Source organism: Echinops telfairi, unplaced genomic scaffold (genome assembly GCF_000313985.2).
Source record: "Echinops telfairi isolate 266 unplaced genomic scaffold, ASM31398v2 ScPeMD7_21;HRSCAF=78, whole genome shotgun sequence".
Taxonomy (NCBI): Eukaryota; Metazoa; Chordata; class Mammalia; order Afrosoricida; family Tenrecidae; genus Echinops; species Echinops telfairi.
The window spans coordinates 12,978,047-12,996,559 of NW_022103918.1; the positions used below are offsets into that span (position 1 = coordinate 12,978,047).

Consider the following 18,513-nt stretch of genomic DNA (forward strand, 5'->3'; position numbering starts at 1 on the left):
GAACTAGAGGAAGTTATATGTTTCATTGTTGCTACCCTGTACCCTGATTGGCTCATCTTACTCTAATGATCACAACTGAGAGGAAGTACATCCCTAATAGGTTTGACTTGATGCCTCAGGTTGTTGGCCATGGCCCAGTTGGCACTCCACTCATGGGGATACCACACACAACAGCACAAAATGCTGCCCAGTCCTGGGCCACCTCCAAGAGCCTTTTGAGGATGGAAGTGTTGTGATTCATAAGGGTTTTCACTAGCTGAGTTTAGGGAATAGATCACCAGGCCCGGAAGCTCTGCTGGAAACTGCGCCACGGCCGTGTAACATCCACGTCTCCCGTGTAGCAGACAAGAATCCTGCCACTAAACCACCACTGTTTCAAATGTCCACTGATTTCATTTTTAAGTTTCACTCTTTAGAAGCAGGCGTGTGGAGCAGAGACGGTATGTCAAATGAGTAGGAAAGGTTGCCTGAGTGAAACCCACAAGTCAAGCCTGGCCCTGCCTCTTCCCTCCATCTCCAGTGATCCCTAGCGTCCATCCCCTGGTCTCCAGCTGGGCCTGACCAAAGAGGGTCTCCCTCCTGGCGAGCACAGCCCCGCAGTGCAGTCCTCCCCTCACTGCCTGGGCATCCATGCTCTCTGCAGGAGGACTCTAGTTCGCCTGGAGTCTAGAAAGAGCTCCCGGAAATGAAGATGTTCATCTTTACAAAACCAGAGCTCGAGCCTGTGACGCGGCCCAAATTAATGAGCTCCAAACCCCAACCTGCTTAAAGTTAAGGATTTCTTTTCTTGTGAAAATCATTTTACTGGGGGCTTGTACAGCTCTTACCACAATCCATACATCCATCCATTGTGCCAAGCACATTTGTACATTTGTTGCCATCATCATTCTCAAAACATTTGCTTTCTACTTGAGCCTTTGGTATCAGCTCCTCGTTTTTCCCCTCCCTCCCGGGCGCCGCTCCCTCCCTCCCCCTTATAATGTATAAATCATTATTATTTTGTCATGTCTTACACTGTCTCATGTCTCCCTTCACCCACTTTTCTATTGTCCGTCCCCTAGGGAGGGGGTTATATGTAGATCCTTGTAATCGGTTTCCCCTTTCTAAGGAATGTATTTTCATGTTACTAAAGCTCACTAAATATTTTCTATCTACAATGCATACACTGCATTTCAATATCTGAGAACACGATGCAAGGAAATTCAGCAAGGCACAAACATAGCCAACCAAAGAATATGTTAACGTCTCTGACCGAGTAAGCAGGACCCGCGAGCCCCGAGAGGCCAGTGCGTCCTTTCGCACATAACGCATTTCTGGCCTCTAATACAAGGGTAGGCGATAGGCTGCTAAGCAAAAGGTCAGTGGTTCAACACCACGGCAGTTTCTCTGCAGGAGAAAGATGGGTTTTTACTCCCGTGAAGAGTCGCAGTCTTGGAAACCCCAAGGGGCGGTTATACCCTGTCCTGCAGTGTCGGCGTCAGTCCCCACTCGATGGCAGGGAGGCGAGGGAGCTTCTAGTACAGACAGAAAACCTGGTCCTTGGGAGACACTCAGACCTGAGGGGAAATTCTGATAGGGATATTAATGAGATGATTTTAATTACTCCCCCCTGCCAACAAAAACAACCCTTGCCATATATAAAACTAATTAACTTCTGGTTTTCCCGTTGTTCTGATTCCTTAATCCAAACCTGTCATTTGGTTTGAGCTTCCCAGGGAAGGGAGAACATTGAGAACAGGCTGGCCTGCCGAGGCCTGGAGAAGCCGGCTGACCCAGCGGCGGTGCTCCACGTCCGCAAAGATTTGCAGCCATTGCATGACCAGGGCTCCTTTGGATGCTCCCCTGAGTGCAGTTAGCATTTTTGCCTAATTCTTACGTCCCTGAACTCTATTCCCAGCTCCACCCAATGATGCAAACCGGGTCTCAGGTGGCGGTGCTCTGGAAGCCAGGACACCAGGCCCGGGACCCACAACCAACTCCCCTTCTGCTGCCCGGCAGTCCCGGGGGCACACGGAGGAAGGCCTCAACCCGCATGCTGCCGACGAGTCTGAGTTACACATTCCTCTTTGAGGCCGTGGAAACCCAAAAACCCAAACAAGCACAACCACTTTTGGAAATAGCTATTTGGTATGCATGGCTTGATTAAAGGGAAACAGGGCCAGTCTTGTGAGCGCGCAAACTCTGCTTTTTCTTTCCTCGTGCTCCCATGCGACTTTACCCACTCCATGTTTTCACAAGAATAAAAATGGCCGCATGTCAAAGGGGACTGACACCAAGTTCGGACAACGAGGAAACAATTTGCCTTTTGCAACATTTCATGGGCGGGACCCTGGATGCAGAGGGATCCTGCATGGGACTGGGCACTTAGGAAATCCTCTGATTCCTTTCTTGAACTTGGGTGGACACTGAGCAGCTGGTGCTCCTGTCCGCCACTCCTCGCCTCCTCTTCGCACGCAGCATCTGCTCTGTCCCATGAACGAAGAAGGCCAGCGGGCCCCAAACATGAGACTCAAAGAATCGACCACGTTAGCAGGAGATTGGCCTTTCCTTTCGCAATCATGCAGAACCAAGGCAGTGGTTCTCCAAGAGACACAAATGGCCAAGAAGCCCTAATTTCTTCTTTCCCATCTCACCTCTGCTAAAAATGTTAACAAAGGTCAAAAGGGAAATAGGTGGCAAGGCATAGTCCTCTTCCCTTATAGTCTTTCTGCACTTAGCAGTGAGCCAAAGCTAGGGTGCTTTGATTGAATGTGCAGGTATTAAGATGGGAAATAAGTAATCGCTGAGGTAGTTTCAGACTGTGTTTTTTTCTGTGAAGAATGAAATGTATATACATAGATACAACCCAACCCACTGCCATGATTCAATTCTCTATATGACCCTCTATATGATTTCTGAAGCTGTAAATCTTTATGGAGACAGAAACCCTGGACTTTCTCCCACTCAGTGACTGATGTGTTTGAACACGTGGCCACACAGTAAACAGTCCAACATTTACCCGATAGTGTAACCGGGGTTCCTTACATGTGTACGTATCTGCAAACCACAAAACGGGAATTGTGTGAACTTGATAATTACACAACATGAGATAGCCTCGCTTTCAATACAAGTTATTTTTTAACCAAGCCATCACCTTTTCAATCGCCTCATATACGTGTGACAACTGGACAATGAAGATGGAGCAGGGAAGAATTGATACACTGGAATTGCGGTGTTGGCGAAGAATATCGAAATTACCGTGGACTGGGAGAAGAACAAACAACTCTGTCTTGGAAGTACAATCAGAAAGCTCCTTAGAAGCAAAGATGGTAAAACTTCCAATCACATACTTTGGATGTCTTATCAGTAGGAACTCATCCCTGGATAAGGACACCCTGGTTGGTGTTTCAGGTTGAGGTCTTTGGAGAAGCAAAGCAGTGAACCTCATATATGTTTATGTAGAGAGAGTTTCTATTAAGGAAATAGCTCACAGTTGTAGAGATGGGTCAGTTCCCAGTCTGTGGATCAGGTGTTAGATGAGAGGCTTCTCCAGACCCCCAGGGACAGCAGGCAATACAGTAGGCTGCTGGTTTAAGTCCACAGAACCAGAGGTCAGATGATGAGCCAGATGTAAGCTCCAGACCCAGCAAAGAGCAAGCAAGCTTTTCCGTCATGTCTACTTATATTGGAAGAGGACCACACTCCATAGAGGTCTCATCAAGATGGATGTATGGCATTTTAAATGCCAAATGCTGGCAAAGCCATCTTGACACAAAACTGTAACTATCACTCTTAGTAAAATAGAGTCCAAGAACAAGATGACCCTCAATGAGCTGGGCTGACAGGGATTGCAACAGTGGAATCAGCATAATCATTGCGAGGTTGATGCTGTGGGACCAGGCAGGGTTTCATTCTGCTGTTCACCGGGGTGCTGAGTCAGAACGGACCCAACGACACACAAGAACCACAGTTGTTCTGATATTTTCACTTGAAACTGGAATTGTACAATATAAATATGAACAGTAAAATTCATGCTAATCATTTGACATTTTCATTTTTTCTTATAACGGCGTTCAATGGCAAACTAAGAGACTATCACAATAAGAGAGAGATCGTGGAAGAAAGGAAAAGGGTATTTTAATACAGTCACTGTAACTATTTTTCCTGCTTTGGGAACAACTGGCCCTAAAGACATTTAGCAGGGAGCACTGAGAATTATGTAACCTGCTGTGTTCGGAAAAGCAGGAAAACACACACTGGCGGCACTGAGAAACAGCATCAAAATGACCCCCGCGGCGGGAACCTACAAAAAGTGTTTTAACCACCGGTTCCAAAAGAACAATATATTTTACAAGTTCTTAATGGTCTATATCATTTAAACAAAGCGCCTTATTCTACCTGCAATCCGCTTGGCATCTGGTAATGGAGCTCCGTGGTGGTTTCAGGAACCAAGTACCTGCAGTAACATCATCGTTCACGAGGGGGCAGCAGCTACTGCCCGTCAACCTCGCAGGGCTCCAGCGCGGCAGGATTCCCGTGCCCGTTACTGGCAGTGATCCTGAGAGAATGAGGAAATCATTATTACTCAGAAGTGTGCTTTTTAATCTCGATACTCATTTACTCTGCTTCATCGTGTTTGAGAGAGGATAGGCTAATAACTCCAAGAGCTTAAGGTGTTTCTTTTAGCATATTTAGCCTCTCCATTTCTGAAGAACCGTTTTCAAGCTTGGCTGCTCTGCCCAGACCGATGGAAATGGTCGTTCTTAATCTTCTATGAGTTTTATCCAAAGCAACAACTCATTTCACTGAGGTCACGAAGCAACTACTGAGTCGTAACCATTTTGTAATTCCTGATGTGTGCCAATTTTACAGATCCACACAGCAAACTGTTAGCACTCCACTTTGCTCGAAGTGTTGAAGAATCAGATTGTGTATGCAGGAACAAAGATCTACAAGTCCTGGCCTCAAGGGAAATTATCTGCAAAGATGAGTGTATTTGCAGAGAAGGGAGGCTACTCAGCTAGCGCACAGATAAGGATTGCCCTATAGTTGAGCTGTCACCAAGGAGATTTTCAAATTCCTGCTTCCTTGCACGTGAGCTGTGATTTCAATGCAAGCCAAGAAACGGCTGCTGAGAACTCCAACCTCCCTGACAAGAATCAACTTACAGCCAAGGGCAACGGGTCCAGGTGGTAGTTCTCAACCCAGGCAGCTCTGCCCACCGAGGGGCATTTGGGAAGTGCGCAGGGGTGTGTTTTTTTTTTTTGGGGGGGGTGGGGGATTGCCCCGTAGTTAGACTGGTCAGACTGCTTTCATAACCATTTACACCCTTGGGGACCCTAAGGGGCAGTCGTGCTCTGTCTTAGAGGAGTGCTTTGATCACGAATGGACGGCAAGGTTCCCTGGTCCCTTGTTCTGGTGTTTTTCCTTCAGGTTTTTAACGTGGTGGGGAGCCGGCGATGCTACAGGTCCACAGTACGTGGGCCGTCGCTCAAGAAAAACTATGGCCCACGTCTCCCCCAACTTTCTAACGCCCCACCTTACAGCGACAGGTGAAAAAACCTTTGTGAGGCTTTTTGAACCGAGACCCTAACCCTATTTGACGTCCAAGCTCAATTTATTTTCAACAGAGGTGTAATAAAATGAAGTGTCCCCGCCGGACAGCTATCAGCTGAGTGGGAGGCTTGTGTCCTCTGCTTCTTCCAGAACGTTACCAAGAGCAGCTAAACCAGCTTTGACCAGACTGTGCGGTGACTGGACCCTTCGGTGTACTCCAGTGCCCTGGGGGTGTAAGACATCCCCCCAGCCCCGCGGTCCTGAGAGTGTTTGACCATCTGGAAATTTCTACTCAGAAAGCACGAAGATCTGCGTGGCTTCCAGATCCGGGACTTCGTTCTGTAGCCACGGAGAGAAGTCCCTGTGAACTTCTGAATGCCCTGGGCGATAGACCAACTTCCTCATAGGTGGCTGCTCACCAGCCACAGCGGACCCAAGAGCTCAGGGTCTTCTGACCCAGAAAAAGCGCGCGCGCGCGCGCACACGGGCACACACACACACGTGCGCGCTTGCGCAAGAGTTGATCAGGAGGCAAGATACCAGGAAAACTCGTTTTACCAGCGGCTCGTGAGAGAGTGATGGCTAAAGACCGGTTCCAGTGTCTGGGACCCGTGCCCTTCGCAGGTGAGCCCAAGAGTGAGCCTGGCCAGCTGTGCCAGGTCACCCACTGGCCAGACACACGCTTCAGCTGCCGAGGAGGAAACGCAGGTTTAGATCAACACCAACGTGCTTCGGATCACCGAGCTAATCAGGGACACTCTGATCAGGCTGCGTGACTTCAGGTGGCAGCCTCTTAACCTCTGTGTGCTACTCTGCTGCCTCTCAGGATCAGTACCACCCGAAGGTTTGTAAATGCTTTCCTGGCCTCAGAGCTCTGAGTGCCCCCATGGCCCCAACCAAATGCTGCCATGGTCCATCCCAACACATTGTGACCCCATGACAGCTTCTGAGACTGTACAGCTTCATGGGAGCAGACAGCCTCGTCTTTCTCCAGAGGAGCAGCTGGTGGGTTTGAAATACCACTCTTACAGTTAAGCAGCCAAATGCCTAACCCACGGGGCCTAGATCAGCAGTTCGCAACCCGTGGGTTATGACCCCTTTCACAGGGGTTGCCAATTCATAACAGTAGCAAAATGACAGTGGTGAAGTAGCAACGAAAATAATGTTATGGTTGGGGGGAGTCACCACCACATGAGGAACTGTCTGAAAGGGTCGTGGCCTGAGGAAGGTTGAAAACCGCTGGCCTGTATCGTCACTGTTCCCATTATGCAGAGAAAGAAACAGACAAAGAGATGCACACGCGATGTTTGACCTGTCACAGCCAGGTCATCTAGCCGGGAGCCACACCTCAGGCCTTGAGTCTGAGCAGAAGCTGAGGCGGGAATCATTAAACCTAAGTCGGTTAGCACTCCTCTCAAAGGCGCAGAGTTCTGAGACCCAGGCCTTCAACGACTTTGGCCCCGAATCCTGGTGGCTAGCCTGAAAGTCTGCCATTCAAATCCACCAGCTGCTCTGTGGGAGGAAGACATGGTCCTTCTGTCATGACTCACAGCCGCAGGCCCCCTATTCAGGGCCTATAGAATCTCTCGTCAGGATTGACTCAGAGGGAGGTGGTTTGGTCTTGGTAGTTTTTCTACTCAGAGGTTGATTTAAAATAAAGGAGAAAACCCTTGGCAAGATGGCTTGGCCACAGCAGTTGCAATAGGAGGCGCGAACAGACCACACTTGGGAGGCTGGCGCAGAACTGGGCAGTGTTTCATTCTGTTGTACACAGGGTCCAACTCTATGGCACCTAACAACAACAACAACAACAACACCTGATGATAGTCTACATCCTGGTCAATAAATGTGTATGTTCTAGAACGATTACTTTTCTTTCACTGCTGCATCGATTTGTGTAATTCAGTGTATGGTCGTTATTGAAGGCGACTACTGGGAGACGTCATTCATATCCCAACAATAGTGCAGTAGCATGTCAAGGGAGGTCCTTGTTGATGCCCACAAGTCGGTCGCAACTCTCAGCAACCCTGTGCGCAAAAGCGCGAAACACTGGACGTTCATCAGAGGCATCCCACTGAGGGCTTTTGGGGGGCAATTAGAAACGGAAATCAGGAGATGAGATTTTTGTCATATTCTGACCCAATTGCTTTGTTCTCTTGCAAACTGGCGCGCTCACCCTCTCCTACCTCAAAGGGGAGGGGTGCTTCTGAACTCCCAACCAAGCCCCTGCACCTGGAGGCCCAAACTTATTTCTAAGACCAACTACCACCAGTTTATCACAGACCTAGAGCAACACTGAAGTCATATGACTTCTGCACTGTGGCCTTGGCTGGGCTTGGGACCTGGGCAGATAGAGAGACAGGCAACTCACCTTGATTTCTGCCAAAATAGATACACCTCGATGCCCAGAAAGAAATGCTGCTCAAACTCTGAAGGATGGGGAGTGAGTCTATCAACTTCCATTGGTCCTGGCCAGCTGATGCTAAATCTTGTGAGAGAAAACCAAACCAAACCAAACCCACCAGGGGTCTCACCACAGCCACCTCTTTCCAGAAAGGAATTGGAATCTCTTCGGATGCAGGTGCTAGAGAGATTTTGGTAGTTATTAGGAAATGCGGCTTGTAACCTAAGAGAGCCAGAACACGTCAACTCATCTGGTCTGGTAACCTGCTCGGGGAGACTGTGGGGAAATCTGAGTTTTCTGACGAGGTCCGCTGGGTTGGAGTGGGTTTTTGGTGATGCCGACCGACAGTGAGGGTGTCCCTGAAGTGCCACTAAGCGAGCAGTCTCAGGGGGAGGGTCTTGTAGCCTGAACATTGGCTTTCTGATCAGAAAAGATCAAGATGATTCTTTTTCTCTACGTGTGAGTAGGAAGTGCAGTCAGAGTTCACAGTTGCAGGGCAAACCCTCCTCACCTGATGTCTTTGCCAACGACAGCACTCCCTCTGACCTCCTCCCTGCTCTGCACGCAGCAGCATCACGCTTCCCCAGGGCCTCAGAGGTGGCTTCCGGCTGTGCCTGGAACACGCTCCTCCCCAAGAAGCCCCCTCCAGCACAGCTGACCTGGTCAGAAAACTGGCAAAACCTCTCCGGCACCTGCGTCCTAAGAGATCCCAATTCCTTCAAGTCTTTGCTAAAATGCTGCCTTTGCAGCTCATTTATTTCCTTCTGCTGCCATAGCAACTTACCGAAAGGCCAGTGGCCTAAAATAAAAGCAGTGCATGGTCTCAGGGCTCCCTGGGATGGAAGTTTGTGCTGGGTTGCACCGGAGTAAAAGCCTCATGTTGGCAGTTTACAATCCTTTCTGGAGAGCTAGGGGTGAAGCCAGTTCGTGCTCATTCCAGTTCATCCATTCTTTGGGTTGTAGGCCTGGGGTCCCTGTTTCCTGCTGACTGTCCACTGAGGGCTGTTCTGAGCTTCCTGTGTCCACTCGCACTCCTTTCTCCCGCTTCAAAGTCAACAGTGGCAAGCAGGATCCCTCTCACGGGCCACGTCTCTCTTCCTCTTCCCCCTGGCGTCTCTCTCCTTCTAAGCCTCGGAATCTAAGGCATCTCCAATCTGAGGACACAGCACTCGATGGGGAACAGCTGAGTAATCAAGGGAAGTCTCCCGATCACTCATCTGCAATGTGGCTGTTGCTGTGTGAGATAATGTATTGTTAGGTTCCAGAGATTAGGGTGTGGACATCTCTGGTGGCCATTAAACATGGTAAAACCCATGACCATAAGTTCAGTACATTTTCTCAGTAGGAAAACATCCATCTCTGTTTAAAACCCTCATTTAGGAACGATTGGTTACTCACTTACCTGAGAGCCAGGAGGCCAGCAGGTAGAACCCCCAACTGCTCCACGGGAGAAAGACAGGGCTTTCTACTCCGGTAAGCAGTTACAGTCAGATCAACTCAAAGGGGCCGTTCTAACCCTGTCCTGTCGGGTCGCTATGAGTCCGCATCAATCTATGGCAGTGGGTGGGTGCAACAAGGGTAGAAGTCTCACCTTCCGTGAAAAAGACCCAGGTTAACTCCCGGCCAGTACCGCTGCAGCTCAGCCACCACCCATCTGTCCGGGGAGACGTGCGTGGTGCTGCGATGCTGAACACGTTTCAGGGGAGCCTCCGGGGAAAGATCAACTAGGAAGCAAGGCCCAGGAATCACCTAGTGAAAATTAGCCAATGAAAAGCCTCCATAGGTCACTATGGTCTCATCTGAAACCAATCACGGGAGACCAGGACGCTCTTCTTTCCTTTGTGCCAAGGGTTGTCGTGAATAGAGACCCACTCAATAGCTGGGAATCTACATCCGGATTTACGAAATCACTATTACCGACATGTAAGCAATTTCTCAGGATTATAACATTAGAATAAACAAGTATCACCGTCATTTCTCTCCAGATAGATTCTACTTAACTAAATAGATATGAAGGAAAATGGTTTCTATTTACTCAATTTGAAAAAGACCTTTGTACTTAAGGATGCCCATTCATTCTTCATTGGGGGGCTGGGGGTGGTGGAGTATAGGGTGTGATGGTAAAGAACTTGATGGGCTAGATCTCTCTTGAGGACAGGTTGGTACTCACCCACTCAGAAGAGGTGGCATGTCCCTCTAGGGGTTTCAGAGACTCCAGGAACCTTGTAGGGGCAGAACCCACACAGGCTAACCACCTTTACTTAAACCATCCATATCCGAAGCTTGCTTTCACCCGGTCACAAAGGCCCCGTGCCTGTGGCAATGTGATACTTTCCTAACCCATAGAAATCACACTGAAAGACATCGGAAGGTTCTGAGGCCCTCAGTGGGCTAGCCAGCCAAGCCAGCCTTCACACCTCTGCTGCTCTGTCAGGGTGCCATCTCATGCTGCTTTGTTTATATTTTTAACTTATTACAAAATAAGTTTAGATTTATAGCAGTGCTGCAAAGAGAGTTCCTTTAAAACATTCATCCAGCCTTTTCCATCGCCACGGGGCATTGATCCAAAGGAAGGAATTGAGGCCAAAGAGGAATTGATGCAGTGAAGAACTGAAAGGATCATGGACTGCCAGAAAAGCCAACAAATCTGTCTTGGAGAAAGTACAGCCAGAAAGCTTCTTAGAAATAAGGAGAGTGAGACTTTGTCTTGCATACTTCGGACATGTTGTCCAGAAAAGGACATCGGGCAGGGTGGAGTAGAGGAGCCTCGCGAAAGAGGAAGGCTCTTGACAAGACGAACTGACATCATGGCTGCCACAATGGGCTCAACATAACAATTAGGAGGATGGTGAAGGCCTGTGGAGTGTTCTGCACGCAAGGTCCAGATGAATTGGAACCAACTCAATGGTACATAGAAATTACAAGAGCAACACGTAGAATGAACATTGGGGTTAGTCTATTAACCATACAGAAATGCAAAACACTCATAGCCGTCAAGTCCATTCGGACTCAGCAACGCTGTAGGACAGAGCAGAACTGCTCCTATGGATGTCCAAGGTTGGCCATCCTTATGGGAGCAAAAAGGTGTATCTTCTCCCTCATTGCAACTGGTGGGCTCAAACTTCTGACCCGTGGTTAGCACCCTCGCACATAATTTACTACACCATTAGGGTTCCATCTGTGAACTATAAACCAGAACCACACTCACTGCCGTCGAGTTAATGCCGACTCAGAGTGGACCCCATTGGATATGGTAGAACAGCCCTTGCTAGTTTTGGAGACTGTTAACTCTTGACTTGAAAAACCCTGTCTTTCTTTGAATGAGTGGCTGGTTTCGAACTGCTGACCTTGCAGTTAGCAGCCCAACATGTAACCACTACACCACTAGGGCTCTGTCTGTTCATTATACTACAGACTAATTCAGGTTTCACCAGTTTTTAAAATTATGCTCACTAATGTCCTTTTCCTGTTCCAATGTCCAATCTAGATTAGTATATTGCAGTTAGTCACTATTATAGACTAAATGATGCCTCTTTCAACAACAACAAAAGACAAAAACAAAACCCCATGAGAATCTTAAACCCTGTATCTGTGGCTATAATGCTTCTGGCATAGAGGGCTTTCTTTATGAAATAGACCCTACTCAAGTGGGGTAGGTTCTAAATCAGATCACTCTGACTTATAACAAGAGCATAGCATTACACACACATGTAGGAAAGACACGTGCCATATAAGGATCCACTGTAAGACAGGGAACGCCCTGGCTACAGTGAAGAAACTGACATGGCAGAGAACTTTCCTTACATGATTAACCTCCAGAACTGTAAGAAGATAAAATCCCATTTTTTAAAGCCATTCACGATGGTGTGTCTGTGATGGCAGAGTGGCTACCTGTTGGTCTGTTACCACAAGGTCAGCAGTAAACAGTTACAGCCTTGCACACCCACAGGGGCTATGAGTTAGAGGAGAGAGGTAGCAACTGTCTTCAGCTGGGTTCTCTAGAGAAGCAAACAAATGAAGCTGAAAGATACAGAGCGAGGTTTCGCTCAAGGAAACAGCTCACACGTTTGTAGAGGTGGGCAAGTTTCAAGGACATAGGCCAGAGATCGCACGCTGGAGATTTCTCCTGGCTCCTGTAGCTGCAGAAGAAAACAAATTCCAGGCTGGCAGGAAAAAACACCAGGCTGCTGATCAATCCCAGGATCAGCAGGCAGTGTGGCTGGCAGATAGTCCAACCCCTGCCTACCACCACCACCAAACTGTGCTAAGATGATGAGCCAGGGCAGGTTCCAGACCCAGCACAAAGCAGGCAACCTTCCCCCTGCGCAACCCCCACAGGGGCCATTCCTTTCCATAAGGCTGGCTGCTCACAGCAGATCACATCGTGGCAATGATCTTGTTGCATTCGATCTCATCCTAGGGGATGACTACATCTCATTGGCCAACCACTTAGAATCTGGTCCAGTCAACCTGACAGGCAACCTTAACAATCACAGTAACTAAGGCGGCCGTCCTTAGTGCCTCCAGTCTGTGTCAGTTACTCATCCTCTCCTTGTTATTTCATAGCCCTGACGTCTCGGAAGTATTTTTCTAGAATAACTCGCAATCTGGAGTTGCCTGATGTTTCTCATGATTAGACTGGGGTTATGAAGTTTTAGGAAAACACCTGAGGTTAAAAGCCCTTTTGATCATCACATCCTATTTGGTGGTGGTGATGGTGGTGGTGTATGTGTGTAGGTGGTGGTGGTGGTATATGTGTGTAGGTGGTGGTGGTGGTGATGTGTGTAGGTGGGGGGGTGTGTTACATAATACCCATGTGTCCACCAGATTTAGCAATCACTGGTGATGCTAACCTTCATTTCTTGATTACTTGGGTAGGTGGTAATACTTGGGTAGGTGGTAACTGCCAGGTTGGTCCACTGTAAAGTGTTTCCTCTTTATACTTCAGCCCTTGAAAGTAAATCATTAAATCATTAAATTCAATTCACACTTAAGGGGGCATTTCACTTGGAAAACCTCCCTATGTACAGAAAAGCTACAAATATAGTACCATGAGCTCTCATATACACTCATCTAAATTCGCCTTCATACTTGCTTTAACAGCATCTCTTTCTTGCTCCCTCTACAAATACACATGCATGTGATTGCTATTCATTTTGATAATACTTTGAGTAAGTCATTGAAGAGCAAACTGCAGGCATCAGAACTTTATTTCCCAAAACTCTTCTGCATGTTCAAGGAGTGACATTACCAGAATACAAGGATCGATTTCAGAAAATGTAACATAAGAATATTATATATTCTTAAACCCACAGTCATGGAGTCATTCTGACTCATAGTGACCCTGGATAGGGTTTCTGAGGCTGTACAGCTTTATGGGAGCAGACAGCCTCATCTTTCTCCCGATGAGCAGCTGGTGGGTTTGAACGGCTGAGCAGTTTATGGTTCGTAGTAGTCCAACGCTAACCTACAGCAGCGCCAGGGCTATTATCAAACACAGAGCGAAGGATGTCTCTTTTTGGTGATGATGGAGTATATGGTTGCCTATAACCATCCTGCCTTAACCATTGAAATGGACAAAAGGTATCAGGCAAACAGAAGTGTATCTATGGAAACGAATGCCTGTGGCACTTAACTGGCACTTGCTGTCTCTCACAGCTGACAGTGGAAACTGCGCTGGTGGATAGAAATTGCTTGTTGGTGCCCAGGGCATGTGCCATGCCTGCCATGCTCTATAAGCTACTGGGCACAACTGTTTTCAGAGGCTGAAAGACAAGTGATACCACATAGAATGGGAAATTCCAGGTTGCAGTCCCTAAAACAGGGAACGAGAAGAGGTGAGTCTCATGACTGTCTATCAGGGCTAATTTCCCTACCTGCCTCTCAGTGGATTGACAGCCAATCAATCAGGGTGTGGAAGTCCCTTGGGAATAGATCCTAGTTTGGGGGCAGTGGAAATGCTGGACTTGACAAAGCATCACCTCATCAAAGCAGGAGCTGTGCAAATGATTTAAGTATATTCATGAGTTCACACTAATATCTCAAATTCCAATCCGATTCCACAAGGCTTTCCCTGGTCTTTCCCCACTCTGTGTTTCGGGGTCCCTTTTAGAAATTCTGTGTGAGCAAACTGGCAGTCACCATTTCCACTGTCAAGTCTCCAGCTGAGGGAAAGTCTGCCCCAAGGCCAAAGGAGGGAGAACCACGTAAGTAGTTTGAGGTAAGAGGGGTGGCTTTCAGTTTCCTCAACATTTTGAACACCAAACCCCAGAAATAAATAGATTTGGTGACAGAATGCATTAAACATAAATTTGGGGCTTAGAGAAAAATATATTCGTCTCCTAAAAACACCAATCTTTATTTTCTTTAATAAAAATGTCTCAATTATTTAGATGTCAAATTTTTTTTAAATTTTTAACATTTTATTGACATATAATTCACATATCATATAGTTTAATTGTTCAAACATATTAAAAATAGCTGGGCAGTCATCACCACAATCAATTCTACAACATTTCCTTCTTCCTTGTACTCATTATTATTAGTACCCCAGCCCCTCCTTGCTGGAACCCTAAGAAAGTATTAATCCAGTAACTGTCTCTTTAGGTTTAATGACTTCAATCATTGCCCCTTACAACAGCTTCTTTATTCCTTTTTGTGTGTGTGTGAGGGAGTGAGAGTGAGAGAGAGAGTGAGTGAGGGAGGGAGTGAGAAAGAGAGTGAGTGAGTGAGAAAGTGAGTGAGTGAATGAGAGAGTGATTGAGTGAGTGAGTGAGTAAGAGAGTGAGTGAGAGAGTGAGTGAGTGAGTGAGTTGAGTGAGTGAGAAAGTGAGTGAGTGAATCGCTTCTTTATTCCTAAGTTAATTATTTTGATTTATTTCTTTGTTGTCTGGTAAATTTTCACCTTTCAGTCCTGTTTTTTCTCCAGCAAGAAAGGGCCATGGGCTTAGTGTTCACTTCGTTCCATGGATCTCAGCCGTCACCGTCTATTATGATGGCTTTGGAGAAACTGTTGATTTCTTATCCCAGACCAGGTCAGTCAGATTCCATGATGGGAGGGGAGGCGGGCATGGATCCATGCCACTGTTTTTAAATAATAATAGTAGCCATAATAATAACCCCTCCCCAAGTGATTCTAATATGTAGACAAATAAATATATCCTACTTCTAAAGCATTACAGAAACAAGCCCTCCTAGGGAGACCAAAGAAATGAGAAAAAAACAACAATATGATAAGCACTAAAGGTACTAGGAGAAAAAGGAAGCAGACTGGGCTGAGTATTCTAACTTTCAGAATTGAGAATGTTAACTTGTTGTCTTTATAATTAAAAGAACTCTTTAAATGTTTGACTAAAATTATTTTCTTTCATTGAGAATTGTATAAACCCAAACCTAATCAACTCTCCAGTTGGTTGTGACTCATAACGATACTATAGGACAGTGCAGAATTGCTCCATCGGGTTTGCAAAGCTATAACCTTTCTGGGAGTATACTGACACATCCTTCTGAGAGGCAGCTGAGGGGGCAAACCACCAGCCTTTTGGTTACCAACTGAACACTCAACTGGAGGTCTTCTTCCAAGTTGTAGAGACAGTGGTTTTCAAAGGTGACTCTGCACAAACATTACCTGATTGTCTGGTCAAAATGCAGATTCTGATTCAACAAGGGTGAAGTAGGAACTGAAACTCTGCATTTCTAGTAAGTTCACAAGTGATGCCGATACTGCTGGCTCATGGACCACACTTTTGGGTAGTAATACTAGAACGCATTACTTCTCAGTTTTCTGTAATGAATATTAATAGGAAGGAATCTGGGTCAGCTGAACGCGATGGCTTTTTGCTGCTGTTTCTTGTTTTTGCCCTAGGTGGTTTGTTTCTTCATGAGTGTCTATGATTCTCTTTGGAGTGCTGTTTTATGTAGACTGGATGTATTCCACAAGATATAGAATGATGATACTCTTGTTCAAAGTGTGTTTGCTTCCATACCACTTCTTTGGTGGCTGCTAACTTAAAGTTGGACAGTTAAATCTACCCAGTGACTCAGTGAAAGAAATGTCTGGTGATATGCTTTTGAAAAGATTGCAGCCAAGAAAACAGGTGGCACAGTTCTACTCTGTAACACATGGGTCCACCATGAGCTCGAATCAGCTTAATGAAAATGAGTTTTTGTTTTTCCATGACAACAACAACCACAGAAAATGCCACTGAGGCCATTCCAACTCATAGAGACCCATTAATACAGAATGGAACTGCCCCTTTGAGTTTCCAAGACTGTAAAACTTCCTGAGAACAGAAAGTCTCATCTTTCTCCTGGAGAGCAACCAGTGGGTTTAAACCACTGACCTTGTGGATAGCCCACGACATTGCCAAAGCCCTTGTACCTGTGAGGCACAATCCCACAAAAGTTCTTCTTTCTTATGACAAAATAATAATTTGTAAATTATCAAGTGTTCATGAGGGAGAGCGAAGCAGGGAGGGAGGGGAAATGCGGAGCTGATGTCAAGGGCTTGGGTGGAGAGCGGATGTTTTGAGAATGACGAGGGCATTGAATGTACCAATGTGCTTGACACAATGGATGGATGTATGGATGGTGATAAGAGTCCTATGAGCACCTAATAAAATGATTTTAAAATAATGATAATAATAAAAAAGAAAGAAAATGTAAAAAAAGGTTCATCTTTCTGAGACCTTCTCATAGGATTACTATGCTGTCTGGCTGACAGAGTTGCTGAGATTCACTTATTCTTACAGGGTTTAAAAAATGTCCATCACTTGAGATACATGAAATGAATTTGTCCCTTACAACCAAAAGTTTTATAACGTAATTGAAGCCTATGGATTTCAAGACATTTGGTATGAAAATCAAACTTCATAGAATGCTATATTGGAAAGCAATATTGATGATGGCAACATATGTACAAATAAGCTGGATACAATTGATATATGCAATGTTATGAGAGCTGTAAGAGCCCCCAGTAAAGTTATTTTTTGAGAAAGCAATATTAATGTCAAGTAATTAGTTACATTGGTGGCTGGCAATAATGAGGAGAAGGCAAAAAGACAGAAATGCTTTTTCTAATTTCAATGTACTTTTTACAGCCTACTATTTAAACTAATTAAACAAGTGAATAGAAACATGAGAGAAAGGGTAGAAAACTGAAGTTATGGTGCTAAAACAAAAGGAGGACTGAAGATCAGACTGCGATGCTAAAAGAAAATGGAAACCAAATAAAAGCGGAAAAACGAGAAATTAGAACAAAAAATTTAAAGGAACAAATCTTTAGCTAAGAGAATTATAAAACCTCATATATTGGAAGTACAAGATGGACAGTAATATAAGCTGAATTAAGATTGAAACACTACAATACAATTTATAAAGAACATAGGAAATTTGCATTAGCTTATGTTGAAATTAAAATAAAATGAAATTTGTTATAAAATAATTTTAAAGTGACAAAAAAAAAATTTAAAGATCAAAAGGCAACAGAGTAACAAGTAAGATCAAATAGGATATGTGCAGCTATTTAAAACGTGAATGTAGGATTAAAGATAAGTGTAGTAAAATGATTTATATATCTACAAGGAGGGATTTCCTGCACTTTCTGGCACTGAGGAAATCAACTGAAAAACTAATTCGACCCAAGTCCCTTAAACTGGGAGGACAGTAGCACCTGCTGACAGACACCCGTTTACCACTGACCAGCAACACAAGCCACTTATGTGAGCCCCCCTCCTCCCCGGCACAGCTTATATGCCCTGTCCTTGGGGTAACCCAGTCAGCTAAACCTCTTCACTGGCCTCTGGGGCCTGGCATGGACAGCACATCACATGAGCAGCTTGGAATAGACATTTTCAGTACCCAGTACCTATGGTTTTTGCTTTCCCTCTTTCTCTTCATAGCCTGCTTTGTTCGCCAGTCTCTTCTCCATTACTTTTCTTCTATGCCCTCTTCTTCCACCCTTACTTCCCACTATCAGTCTCCCATTTCCTCCCCCTATGTTTTCCACTTGCCCCACCTCCCCCACACAGTACACACATGCACACAATACTACCAAAGGAACAGAAATCCCTACTTACAGGGTGGTTTAAGTTTTCAGTTTAATGGGCTTTTGTACCTTTATCCAGTTATAATACTTTTACTTTATTTTTATTTAGTTCTCTTCCACTTTCTCTTCTGGTATCCCCTTCCAGTGAAACCCCACCCTCCCCAAAATATACATTTCCTCCAGGCAAAAATAAGCAGATCTGTAGATTACAGCACACTCATCCCAACAAGGGCTTTTAAAAAATGTATTTCCCTTTCCCCACTGAGTACACAGACCTGCCCACAGCTACATGCCGCCCAAACCAACAGAAGTTTAGCACCCACACTCAGGCCACACCCGAGTCTTTTATTTCTTTTGTCCCTCCTCTTCCCTGCACACCCATCCATTACAGCTTTCTGATTTTTTTCCTCATGAGATATATTTATATTATGAAACCTATTAAGTCTAATTACCCCTCTTAAAATACATTTTCCCATCATTTTTATAAATCTGTCAGACTATCTAGATGGCCACTTATTCTTAGTATGAC

At 45.7% G+C, this 18,513-nt stretch overlaps 1 protein-coding gene across 1 annotated transcript in view; it reads right to left on the minus strand.

The window, feature by feature from the left end:
• Positions 1 to 4,470: 4,470 nt before the first annotated feature.
• The window catches only part of BHLHE41 (basic helix-loop-helix family member e41), a 35,526-nt gene continuing 21,483 nt past the window's right edge, over positions 4,471 to 18,513 (minus strand). The window contains exons 6-7 of the mRNA XM_004700187.2: positions 9,531 to 9,663; positions 4,471 to 4,537 (exon numbers count right to left, since the gene is read on the minus strand). Coding sequence (XP_004700244.1) covers positions 4,471 to 4,537; positions 9,531 to 9,663 — 200 coding nt within the window. The remainder of the gene's footprint in view (positions 4,538 to 9,530; positions 9,664 to 18,513) is intronic.